Here is a 13,709-nt window from a genome sequence, read left to right as displayed (position 1 = left end):
AAGATTATTTACTGTGATATTCTGATTTTAATGCAATCTAATTAGATAATATTATAATTATTATTCACATATCTTGATTATAATTATCAGGGCTTAGGATAAAAGTTATGCCGTTGTTAATTTTTTTTTAAAAAATTTTGCTAAATTGGTTGAATCTGGTTAACTTATTGCTGGATTATGAACAACAGTTCATGTAATTCACATTCAGCTGAAACTGCAGAAGTTTTGTTGTTTGGATGAAGCAAGTTTAGCGGACAGATGTGAAGTATTCCAAAGCGAGTAAAGAACAGCTGCTTTGACATCAGTTTATCTAAGACTCACTAAAAAGAAAGGAAAAGATGGGATCTTCTCATAAAAAAGATCACTGAATGAAAAGGCAGGACTCTTTTTAATGTCCTATTCCCCTGATTATCTTTTATTCTTTGTTGTTTGCTCTACCAATCATATACGACTAAGTCAACACCAGATGGCACAGCACTAATTTTGAAAAAACAAACAAACAAAAAGTCCAATATTCTCTCTCCATTTAGCTCTGTTTAAGATAGCTAGATAGCTAGATATTTTATTGATCCTGAGGGAAATTCAAGACTCTACCAAAACCTGAGGGAATTTCATTTCTTTTCTTATTTTCTTTTCTTTTTTTTTTCCTTTTTTTTTAAAAAAATCAGCAATGGTGGTTGTTTAACAATGAAGACAGTCTGTCTTTCACAGTCCAAGTTCCACTTTTGTTCTTTACTGCCACATATTAAAAATATTCCAAGGCTGGAAATGGCGGTTCACGTCTTCATACACATAATCATGTTCTTCTACACCTACTGGTATTTTATAGTGTTGTATAATGTATAATTTTAAAATTTTTCTTTAAAAAGTAACAAACCATTAGATATCTAACACGATTCTATACTATATATATTCTAGGAAAAGTGAACTTATGATATATACTTATATAATGTGATACTGTTGCAGACATTCTACAATGGTTTCAGTGGGCGTTAAATCTTTATGAGTTAACTTCACTTATCGTTTTGTTTGTCAGGATGGTCTGTGAACTGAGAGTGTGTCCAGCTACACACTGCTCAGCAACACGTATTGCTGAAGGAGCGCCAGTTGTTGGAATAGACAGTGTAAAGTACATCAGACTCTATCAGGACTCTCCTCATGCAGAACATTGCACACAGACACATTTCTACCAACGGACAATTCAAACATGTTTGATTTTAGAAACAAAAAAATTGTACACATAGGCTATAGTACATAATAGCATCTTTATTACACTGAAATATAAAAGTATATATATATTTATCACTATCCTGGAGAGAAAGGACCAAGTCAAGAAAACTTGTAACCTCAGTTGTAGCAGTTTTCTTATTGTCATAAGAAAGAAAGAAAGAGAGAAAGAAAGATTCGGAGTCAAAAACAGGAAGGCCACAGTGACGGGTTGCCATAGAGTCTGTGCACATATAAGGAAGGGAGGCAAACAGCCGTACATGCTACCACACATACATGCACACACGCATTTGTCTTCATTTACCTGTGAAATCATTTGACTAACTACATTCCTCAAACCCTGTCCTTAACTTTACCCTTTATCTGCTGCCAAAAGAGCACCAGAAACTTCAGATGCACATAGACCTCAGTTTTGTGGGGTGTGATGCGACCAGCACAGTTGTTGTTTGGAGTCGTAGAGCAAAAGTGCAAAAGCAAAGAAAAAAAAAAAAAAAAAGTAAATAATATGTTTTTGTCTCAAGATCAATACTCTTGACTTGGTAAATATCATAGATAGGCGTGTTCATGCAGTGACATACAATTCTTTGCATAACCGTTTCAATTGCCACTAAATGTCACAGGTCGGTTTTGGATTTTGTAATGATGTGTTTTCTTGCTGAAAGTTAAATGAGAACACTGACACCACTCTCATGTCTACATGTTAGGAATGACACAAAATGAATGAAAGAAGGTTAGCTTAGTTTAGCCTAAAAAGTGGAAACAGGGGAAACAGTTAGCATGGCTCTGTGAAAAGGACCTGTAAAGCACATCCTTTCTCAATTTTGTTTCATCCATACAAGAGAAAAAATTACAATTAAAGGTTTTACAGACTATTTCTTGGCTGGGAGCTGTGCGTTGTGTTTATAAAAGCACAAATTGATTTTTTATAGTTTTTTTGTATGATTAAAACAATTAAAACAAGATATAACTTAGTTTGGGTGCCATTCACATTTGACCCATACCATTACTGCCTTTTTCAGTACTCTCTTTTACTCTCTTTTAGTAATTGTAATTGTAATAGCAAAATATGTAATTTTAAATGTAAAAAATAATTGACCTAATAAAGTAATCCTGTAAACATTGGCGCTGCTTGAAAGGAAGAAGGTGTTCTAAGACCTGTGAGGACCTGGACAAAATATTTTCGCTTTGCTAAATCTAGATAACTTGACAAAATGAAGAAATCGACACATTATCAACACAGTATTGGATTCTATTAATAATTAATACAACTGTCAAAAGAAACTAAAAACAGTGCAGCATCTATAAGAAACACAGACATTGCCTGTTATGTTGTTGCTTTCGTGACGACCACAGTGCTTGCATACTGCAATATTTCCCTGTAAACAGTATGCAGTTCTATTAGTTTCATATGCAGGTACCAACATTTTGCACCGACTGATGTGAACAGGCAGTTCTGACATAATTCAGTACCAAATCCTAGACATGGTGTAATTAGTGAGCTTTGGAGGTGTTGGTGGGCCAGGCTAGCTGTTTCCCCTTGTTTCCAGTCTTTATACTAAGCTAAGCTAATTGGCTACTGGATGCAGTGACTAATATGAAGACATGAGAGTAGTACTGATAGTTTCATCTAATCCTGACTATAAATTATACCTATGGTAGAGCTTATTACATTGGTTTCATTTATTTAAACTAGTGACGGAGAGTTCAGATGTTCTTGTAATTTTAACCTCCTGACAGGTAGAATAATAATTAAGGAGTTACAGCTACATGTCCAAATGCCAGTGCTGGTAATGGCTGATGCTTCAAAATCACCCGCCTGCAGTGTACCATAGAAACATCAAGCTCAGTGAGTCAAATAGTGTAACCCTAATTATAATGATGTGCCTTATAGTATAGGCTTTGATTTCAACTTCATTTAGCCCAATGAAGAAACAGTGTAACCCTAATTATAATGATGTGCCTTATAGTATAGGTTTGCCTTATAGAATAGGCTTTGATTTCAACTTCATTTAGCCCAATGAAGAAGTCAGGACCAGCTAAAACAATCATTTCACAAAAATGTCCCTGTTTTGAAGGTCTAAAACTCCAATCCCCACATGGATGGAAAACAATAACACATTCACACACAGCGATAAGAGGTGAAGGCCACAGAGTGGACACAGAACAGCACAGTGGTCATCTGAACCCACTGGCCGTGAAAGTCGAGTTCCAAGTTTTCATCAAACTCAGAAACAAAAAAGTACCGCTGAGGTTGCCACAGCAGCCGCAGCTCTGTTGTTCAGTCAGTACCAGTGGCACAGCAAGCTTCAACAAGATAGCAATAAATTTAACAGATAAGCTTCTTAAAAGAAGAATAAAGAAGTAAACACAGGATAAGGCGGCATCGGGGGGAGGAGGGGGGATTCCATGGTACTGTGTTGATGCTGATGTTGATCGTGATGATCATTTGGCACAAACTTTGTTTTGGCTGAAATATCTCGGCCAACAGTAGAATGTTTCCAAATGCTGGCCTCCAATGTGGCGATCAGAGGTGATAGGGATGATTTCGTCTTCATTTTGACAGACTTTTCTTTATGTGCTCTACTTCCATCTGTTAAACAAACACAGACATAATGCAATTTGATTTCGTTTGCAATTAGAGATATTTAGCTGTAAAATCCTTTCTGGTCCAGGTCAGCATTGCTAGAAGATGCCTTCAGTGCAATACGTTTTATTTTCAACGTCAAGCCATCTATTATTTTGTCGATCAATCTATCACTTTTTAAATGTCGTAAAATAATGTAAACTGCCCATCACAGAGCTTTAAGATGACATGTTCAAAATGTCTGTTTTGTCCTATCAGCAGTTCAAAACCTGACCCTTCTGTAACACAGTGAGGACTGTCTCACCTGTAAACTAATACGAGTCCTCTTCTCCTCATCCAACGCATTGGACAACTGCTTCATCTCCTGCCTGAAATACACACATACACATCAGCATCATGACTGCGACGCACACACTCACTGTAGTCACTGTTCGCATGACGTACCTGTGCTGGCTCTTAAGCAGTTCTACAGAGGCCCTCAGGTCTCTCAGCTGGTTCCTGAGTTCCTCCAGTGTTGGGGGGGTCAGAGGTGAATGCCGGAGCTCAGGAGAGGGGGTCAAGCCCGAGGAGGAAGACGGGGAGGAAGGGCGATGGCCAGGGTTTGGCGGGGTCAGGACAGAGGGTTTGGTAGGCAGTGGTGCTTTACTGTCATGTGCCTGAGGGCAAATGGAAACACAGATCAGTGGTTTTCAGAATGTCTGAATTATTACAGTATATTTTCTCCAAAGATCTAAGCTCTAACCTAATAACTCTGCTTTAGTTTTACAAATCTCAAGAATTTCCAGTAAAGTTAGGAATCTAAATTACACCAACAATAAATGAAATTGAACTGTTAAACTGTTGTTTCTAAGGTCTAAAATGATCTTTCAGTCTCATTTTTAAGCGCTTTACGGAAAGTAAGTCCTTCCAATGCAGAAAAAATGAAAATATCAGTTTGAACAACTTCAGGACAAACCGGAAAAATTCAATGTATTGGGAAATATAAGCAAAAGCTCCAGAACAGCTAATACTGGAAACTGTGATGAGATTGTTTTGCTAACTGAAAGATATCCACTTTATAAGACTTAAATCGGTGCTAAAATGAAACATAAATCAAGAAGAAACTACATTCCTTCCCGTTTGTTAACTCCTCTATGATTTTTAAATTGTATTTAGCATTATCATTTTTCAGTCAACTTTAACATCCAACATTTTAACAGGAAGCATGATCCCCAGAGTTTATGTAGAAAAAAAAAGATTTGTAGTTTAACACTGTACAAAACATGAAAATCTGCGGTGTGCTGCCCTCTGCTGGAGGATAAAATAGTGCATGGGGGTGTAGTGAGGGTGGTCGTACAGAGACGGCGGGAACTCCTTTTCTCAACGAAACATCGACAGATCTGGAGACAGATTCCGCCTCATCCTTCCCTCTGTCCTTCTCCTTCCTGTCCTCCACTGCAGGGGGGTCCAGATCAATACCAGACAGGGATGACTGCAGGAGAATAATGTAGGAAAATGACTACAGACAGTAATTTTACCCCACAGAACACAGGATTTGCGGGTCTAGCGTTGCCTCAATCAGTTTGTGTACGTTAGTGTGACTTTGCCGTTTTAACACATTAGTTTGGATCTGGACTAACCCTTTCGAGCACCAAAGTCACATAATACTTCATTGAGTACTAACTCACTTTTATTCAATTTTGAATGACTTTTACTTGTAAAAAAAAGTATATCTACACAGTAGTACTATTAATAAAATCAAGTATTTTATTTTTTTAAGCATATTTAACACTGTCACATTTCCACTGTAAACACACTACAGATCCAATGTAGAAAAATGACCTTCATGACAGGCTGACTAAAAACACACTCACTGGTGTGATGATCTGTGAGCGTGGCCGGCGGTCTGTGACTCGCGGCCGTGATGCCGTTGGATGACTCAGTTTCTCTCCCGATGAGACCACCGCATCCAGGTCCATATCTGCACACATCACAAACACAACAACACATGATTTTCAGCAGGTAAAACTGACTTGTGCACGGACACAAAGAGAGGGCGCTCTGACAGTCACTGGGGCACCATATCTTGATCTCATTGGTCGGTGCTTCTGTCAGTCAAACTCACCAGTGTCATGTGACCTGTCAGGGGCAGAATCTGGTGTCGAAGCCCCGCCCTCAGACTTGGGGCTTTCACACCTGAGCAGTAAACCACACAACAACATTAGGCTCTATATGCTGAGGGATACATGGGTTTTTTTTCCGTCAGAGCGTGTGTATGTGTGTGCGCACGCGCGTGTACTGACGCTAGAGTTGGCGGTCTCTCAGGACGCCGTGGGGGTAAGGAGGAAGAGGAGGAGCTTGTCTTTGGGGGAAGGGGTTTCTTGGGCAGGAGAGAAGGAAGAGAGGGCTTAGGGATGTCTCCAACCTTCATCTCTTCACCTAGACACACACAAAATCACACAAATGCACATGGGTGTTCAAACATAACTCAAAAAACAAACATATTGTGCAAAAAAAAACCAAAAAACAAAACATGTAGACATGAATGTGCGACTCAAACATGCACACAGACATAATAAAGTGAGGACACAATAGGAGTACAGTGAAGACGGCAGGAGCTGCACTAGTAAGGAAGACTGAGGGGAATAAAGCAAACCAAAGAAGGTTGTCAGTGTACAAATACACAAGAAGTAGAGGAAAGTCTGGAGTCGCTGCAAGAGGCTGCAAGAACAGGAAGAGAAAAACAAAACAAGAAGCAAATAAAAAAAGGGGGGGAGGTTATGATTACAAAGACCAGCAAATTGAAGCAAAATGAAGTTTGTTTTTGGTTTATGAGATTTAAATTTATTAACGCTACACTTATTTAGATCTGTAATACTTTACACCTGTTTAAAAGGAGATGATATCAAATACATCTGTTTGCCATTTTACAGCATGAAGTTTAGGGGGTAACTCAACACAATTTCTGAGGATTTGTACATGAGGATTTCCACTTCTTTTACAACCTTCCACTTCTACTCCACTACATGCCATCAAGCCAGTATTTTACTCCACTATCTGGCAGCTGTAGTTAGCAAATACTTTGCAATCAGGGTTATAAAATACAGTGTTAAACTCCTTGCAAAACAGCAGTGTCTGTTCCCTAGTCACAGGTTTCAGATGCTGTGTTTATGAGTTGTGGTAGAGCAGTTCTATCTTTAATCTATCTTCGGATAGTCTCATTTAAAAACTGTTGGAGGCCATTCCATTATCTTTTTAAAGCCAAAAGAAGTCAAATTATTAATATTTTTTTAAAAAGCAAGCAATGAAAAATACAAATCTGTGAACCAGAGCCTTGTTTTTCTTTGTTCCTCCATTGTTTGGCTCCAGACCCCTCAGATATGTTTTGTGGCCCTTTAGAGGGGCCCCAACCCCTCATCTAGAAACCACTGGATGAAACAACCTAACTTTATATCAAGTTGTTAAAACATCAATCTCCCGCTTATGTTACTACTAATGATACAGTTGGGTACATTTTGTGGATGTTTTTTTATATACCTTTATTGACTGTAAGTAAACTTGTAATCAGATATTTTTACATTGTTTTTACATTGTTATAGTAGTACTTTTACTTAAATAGAGAAAGAAAGAAAGAAAGAAAGAGCACATCTTCCACTAATAGAAGTAACTCCTAACTTACTGGGACCAAATACTCTGTGTGTGTGTAGTACATAATTAAATATCTTTGGCTAGTGGAATGTATTTTTATTAACATAAAGTAACAATTGCAGTGACAAATGGAAGCCTCTATGTTGCGCCATTTGGTGCCAGTTTCCGTCAAGACACATAGAGATCTTGATACCATTTCTTCAGTCAAAGCTTTGTTCTTCCATTTTACAAAGGAGAACAAATAATGCGGCAAGCAGTTTTTCTACAATGCTTGTTACAGCATCCACCCTTGAGAGAAACCTACTGCAAGTTTGGCTCCACTTACACCTGAAATCTTTTATTTCTGGATTTGCAATACTATGCATGTTAGTAAGTTAGTTTTAGGTCTGTCCATTGACAGGCAGAAAGATCAGTAGAAAGTTGCAAGATGCTGCAGGAGCTGCAGGCTGAAGCTGGGCTCCGCAGGGTCAAAGTGGTCTTAGACAGTACCTCGATCCTGGTCTCTCTGTGGCAGATGTTCAGGTCGCTCAGGAGGAACCTTCTTAACCTCCGACTTTTTCTCTACAGGTCAGAGTTCACAGGTTTCTGTTTTGTTGTTTTTACCCAACTCTCTCTTTCTCTCTCAGAGCATAAAAATAGAAGAGAGAAGAGAAAAAGAAGGTGCGAGGGTTACTGTACCTGTGGTGTGTTTAGCTGAAGGTGCACTCGGAGGAGGCGGCTTCTTTGGTCTCTGAAAACACACACAGACACATCACGAAAGTGCTTCAAGAATGTATCGTGCCTTTGAGACTTTCTAAGCTTCAAACATCACAGTAAACAGATAACTTTTGCATGTGTGTCCTTGCGCACCTCTTTCTCTACTTCCAGCAGTTTGACAAAGTTGTCTGGGAAGACACCTTGCCTCCCCCCGATCTCCCCCATCCACCAGCCTGCATCAGCGCAGTCCTGGACAAAAAAAAAAAACAGCAAAGCATTTGATCCGAACTACCGTTTAAATGCCTGCTAAGTGTATTTACGCTGCACCTGCATGCAAATTGTGTTGTCCTTAAACAAATTAAACTAACCAATGATACAAACATGCAAAAATCAAAACAGACGCCCACATATAAGCCAAGTTATACACACAACCATACTGGCTTACCTTGGTGATTATGTTGACGATATCCCCCTCTTTGATTGACAGCTCATCTTCATTTTGTGCTTCATATGGAAAGAGGACTTTACATTGTTCCCGCCCTGCGAATCAAATTCAAATCAAAGTCACACAGGGAAACTATAAAGGGATGGAGGGAGAAGGAGAGGTTTTCAAATGAGAATTGAATGCTCAGTGTACACAGCATAAAAATTGCCTCTGAGCAATGTTTTTAATGCTTCCAAAAAAAAAAAAGATTGTTTTTAACATATTTTCATTTTTTACTGTTACTAAAGTAACTACCACAGTATTCAGAAGAAGCAGTTAATTAAATAATGCTTATGTCCATTTTATCTGCTTTTATATTCATAGTAAATAGCAATCAATTGGTGCATTTTCATTCAGAATGAATAAACAAGCATAAACCAAGTGTACTTTTGTCAGAAATGGCAGTATATGATATGTTACGCATGGCTGTAAAAAACAGAGTATTAAAACGTAGAGCTCGTGAACCAGATACAAAAGCAGTTATTTGCCAACCATCAATAAGCCTCAAAAGAGAAGAAGAAAAAGAGAAGGAGAAGAGAGAGAAGAAATAAGACCAATCACTATGACCATGTATGAGGCAGAAGAGAAAAGAGGTCTTGAGGGTTTCCCTATCATTGGGTGAGTCGCAGCTATTCTTTCATGTCAGCAAGTAAGTGTATTAATAGCCTGTAACAAATAGAGTTTATTCTTCTTCTCTCAGAGTACGTCAGAACTTATTCCAAAAAGTTACCATCTCCCATCAAGTGCTGTTTCTAGCAAACTTTTCTATTGCTCCAAAATTAGCATAAAACAATTTGAAAGCAACACAGTGAACGGTAGTGCTGTGACCACTCACCTTTGGCTTTGCTGTCAGGCTCAGTCTTCATGGTTTCAGGCGTGACACTTACTGCTTTCCCCTCAGTGACCTGAGTAAGGGATAGATGAAAGCAAGCCTTTAGTATCAGACACTTGCACACATTTATGTCAAATCCTCAGATGCCCTTACACTTACACCCACAGTGGATATCATTCAGTATTAACAATTAGTTTTTGGAATAGCTTTCTGAAGATGTTCAAGGCCCCAAACTGTACAAGTGTTATGAAAAAAAAAAAGAAAATTATTTTCACATATCACCTGAAAGTATGAAAACAGCAGTTTCATTCAAGGCAACATTCAGTGATTTTACTGGGAGGAATTCATTGCAGATGATACACAAATGTCAGTTTTTGCATTCAAACTAGTGAGCAAACATGATTTTCCGCTGTCGGTATCACACCAGTAACAGCTGAATCACAGCAGCTTACAATACCTCCAGAGAGGTTGGTCAAAAGCAGCACGGTGGGCACAGGAAGTCCCACGTTTTCCACAGATCGCCTGGACTAACTTAACCAATACATAAGTTAAAAATTTCCAGGTATTAAATTACATTGCAAAAACAGTTCAACGTTGCTGCTTTCCCAGATAAGCTCCAATTTGTGACTCTATTGTCTAATTAATGAACGTTGTTAATTGATTAGAAAACTAGACTTCCTAGTCCAAACACAAATGGTTTTAAATGACACATACTCAAGCAAATTAAAACATGTATTATCAGTTATATTTGTATAGAAAGCGTTTATTATTATTCTTACTATTATTAACAATAGTATTATTTTGAGAAAAATAATACAAATCTTTTTTTGCTGTAGAGTAGACTGAATATTTTGTCTGGATGAAACCAGATACCTTTACATACAAAGCATTTGATTGTTCCTGAACCAAATTTCCTGATAATTTTGTCAGTTTTTTGACATTTTACTCCTTGTCCAACTGACTGATCAGTATCGTCATCACTGATGAAATGACTAGCTAGCAAAACAGAACCGTGTATAAATGAATCAAATTCATAAATGAAATGTTAAAAAAAATAAAAATCATGCATCAAAAGATAAACATAAACAACATAAACAAATTGAAATAATCACTTGTCTCCAGTGGGCAGCACTGTCCCACAGCTTCAGTCTAACCAGCTAATTAGAGAGGATGAGATCAGATTTAGCACAAAAACCGCTGAGTTGACTTGCTGATGGAGTGTGTGTGAGTGTGAGAGTGTGTGTGTGTGTGTGCTGCGTAGGCTGTTAAAGGGACCGTTGTTTTCCGGCTGGAGTGGATCCCTCGACGGTGTTTGTGGAACCAGGGTGGCTATTCCACAGAAAAACACACACGCGTGCACACACAGACACACACATATTCACAAGACCCAGTCTGTCCCAAACACACACACTGCTCTGTTCTCTTCAGCCTGAGAAAAAAAAAAAAAAATCCACACCACCTCCGGCACAAGCTTCACTCCTCCCTCTAAAGCCATCCCCTTCTCCTCTCCCCTTTAATGAGACCCATGTGGTGCCACCAGCATTGAGACATCATGACAACATCACAGAGGCTTTAATGTCTAAATATCACATGTTTCTCGGCCTCTTATGGGTAGTAATTACTGACCAATAAGAGGTTTGTGATGACTCAGACAGTCAGACATACAACATGTTGACATTTCAACACTTTTAGTTTAAAAGAAGAAAAAACCCGCGACATACTTAGTGCTGGAGGAACCTCACACGACCCTAAAGCTGTATCTTGCTGTTTCAAGACTGTGTCTTTGTAAACCAAATTTTCTCCTGCAGAATTAAGTATGACTGGGGGCAGGAAATTCAAGCAAGAGTAAAACCTGCGACTTGTGACAGTTTCTTCACGCTGTGGCTTGCAACATGTAAACGTGAAACAGACATCCTGTAAACACAGACATACTAGCCGTGGTGTAAGATGTACTCAAACTTTCACTTATTTAAAAGTGGAAATGCCACAGTGCAGAAACACCATGTTACAAGTACTCTAAAAGTTGTATCAAGTAGATCAGTAAAGAAGGGCTCATAATATCTTTATTCATAACAATACACCTTAATTCATTTGCTAATTATATTTTGTAATAATAGTCTATATTAGAGTCTGCAAAGCAACTGAACTTATCAGAAAAATGCAGTCAAGTAAAAAAATACAACATTTCCATCTGAAATGTAGTAGAAATATAAAGTAGCATAAAATGGAAACACTGAAGTACCTTGCTTGGTTTCTTTCTTTTTTGTTTCTTTCTTTCCACCACTGTGTCCTATCACCTTATCAAGTTCTTAAGACAAATATTGTAGCAAATATTTGAATATTTACTATCTGTTTGGTAGCTGTTTTGGTGCTGAGCAGGTGGAAACTGGAAACACCTGCACGCACCCCTGCAGAGATGCGTGAGAGTGAACCAGAACAATTAAAGCTGGAAGCCTTGAAACCAAAGAAATTAGCTAAAAGATACCAAAAGGCTCTGTAGAGGTGAAGAGTTGGGGGATACTTCTTTGGATTTGTCGCAACATTCACATTTCACATGGTCAATTCACCAACTGAGAAAATTTTGAAAACAACACAAGGTCAAGTTTATTTCTGTTAGTCACTCAGCTACTGTATAAAACACGGACAGAATATATACTGCAGCAGACCGCCGTCTTGTTCTCTGTTATTATTTCTGTACGCACTGGGCTGGTCCTGTCTTCTTCTTGACAATTTATCAGCCCTTTGTTGTTCTGCTGTGTTTTAATTTTAATATTTTTCATTGCCCGATAATTCAACAAGAAGTCGATTTCATGAGGCTTGGAAAGTGACGACAGTGAATGTCGCAGGGCTGAAAACCTCCCGTAATGAATACAGTACATATAAAATATATTGGATGGTATTGTGCACCAGAGCAGTAGGATCTTCAGAAGGACAAACACAGAACAGGTACTGTCAGGGTGATATACCAGGCTGATACTGGCCTTTCCTATTGCACATTAGAAATCAGCAACTGGTGAACTGGTATGATGCAAGTCAACAGGCACCTCAAAAACTAGCTAACCTTTTGTAAAATATGCATAATTTATTGGTTTATTTATTTCACAGTCATTATGAAAGCTCTTCATTTTGTTCTGCTTTAGAATAAGCCTGGTGGATGACTCTGCCTAAGGGACTGACTTCCCCTGCTAACCGCCACACTGTAGACTTTTGTTTTACACTGAAGACTCAGCTGAGTGATTTTGACTCACCGCGAGGAAAAAAGTCACTGAAAACTTCCTCTTTTATTCTTGGCATGAGAGCCAGATGTTGAATACTGACACAAAATGAAATCAACTCATTGTCATCCAGCAAAAAAAAGCTCTCAGAATAGACTTAATCTCTTAATCTTAATCATTTAGTGTGCACCTGGGCAGCAAGGCATGCAACACTGCGGTAGCTGCATCCGTTTGCAAGCAACCGACCTTCCAGTTCAGTAATGAAGTTGACATGAATGTGGATTCACATGACTCAGCATTCCCCACCCTGGTCCCGGATGGAGACTCTCTGCTGTCACTTACTCCAGAGTCTCATTAGAGAGCAGAGAGACTCGTCTCACCATAAAGCAACATAACAGCCTCCCGCTCAGCAGGACAGGCTGACAAACATCCTTCAGAACAAACACGCACTCATATTCGTCTGCAGGAGCTAAAGGAGGCAGTGATGACTAGGATGGGGTTTTTAAAAGCTGTTTTAAGTGGAGGATTTTGCTTTCTTCACCCACTTAATTAATCTTTTCTTAAAAAGAAAAAAAACCCTGCGTGTCGGTTTGCTGTGCAAAGTCTTGTGCGACATTAAGCGACATTACAAGTGCTGTGGGTTCACCTCAGTGCTGTCGTGCTGCTCAGAAGTTGCAAGATTCAGGTTAGATGTAGGTGGTGAGGTTAGACTCGAGGTTTACTCTCACAGGAAACATTTTTGGGATTACAAAGTAAGGATAAAAAATAAAAAGTCTGCGTATTCATAAAGAGCTTTATGTTTCCTGATGGTCAGAATGTGTTTTCGAAAGCTAGTTCACCCTGCCAAGACTAATGTTTTGGAGTAAAATACATATTTTATCTTATGAAAATACTCATTTTTATGGATACAGAATTAAAAGGTCACCCAACCCAAAACCTCACAATTTCTTACTCCTAATGGTTTATGGCCATGATTTTATTTCCATCTCAGATATATGAGTTTTAAACTTCTTCTTCTCCAAATACAACCAAAAGTATCTAAAT

The 13,709-nt window shown here is 38.6% G+C and overlaps 1 protein-coding gene across 1 annotated transcript in view; it reads right to left on the bottom strand.

The window, feature by feature from the left end:
• Nucleotides 1–1,246: 1,246 nt before the first annotated feature.
• Nucleotides 1,247–13,709, bottom strand: part of sh3kbp1 (SH3-domain kinase binding protein 1) — a 33,756-nt gene continuing 21,293 nt past the window's right edge. Inside the window, exons 8-19 of the mRNA XM_046370988.1 lie at nt 9,454–9,523; nt 8,580–8,674; nt 8,288–8,383; nt 8,117–8,168; nt 7,928–7,999; nt 6,094–6,229; nt 5,916–5,986; nt 5,665–5,771; nt 5,148–5,282; nt 4,256–4,467; nt 4,116–4,179; nt 1,247–3,817 (exon numbers count right to left, since the gene is read on the bottom strand). Coding sequence (XP_046226944.1) covers nt 3,779–3,817; nt 4,116–4,179; nt 4,256–4,467; nt 5,148–5,282; nt 5,665–5,771; nt 5,916–5,986; nt 6,094–6,229; nt 7,928–7,999; nt 8,117–8,168; nt 8,288–8,383; nt 8,580–8,674; nt 9,454–9,523 — 1,149 coding nt within the window. The 3' untranslated portion in view covers nt 1,247–3,778. The remainder of the gene's footprint in view (nt 3,818–4,115; nt 4,180–4,255; nt 4,468–5,147; nt 5,283–5,664; nt 5,772–5,915; nt 5,987–6,093; nt 6,230–7,927; nt 8,000–8,116; nt 8,169–8,287; nt 8,384–8,579; nt 8,675–9,453; nt 9,524–13,709) is intronic.

The sequence above is a fragment of the Scatophagus argus genome, chromosome 18 (assembly GCF_020382885.2).
Source record: "Scatophagus argus isolate fScaArg1 chromosome 18, fScaArg1.pri, whole genome shotgun sequence".
NCBI lineage: Eukaryota > Metazoa > Chordata > Actinopteri > Scatophagidae > Scatophagus > Scatophagus argus.
The sequence above is the reverse complement of the archived record's forward strand: the minus strand, read 5'-3'. Positions and strand labels throughout refer to the sequence as shown.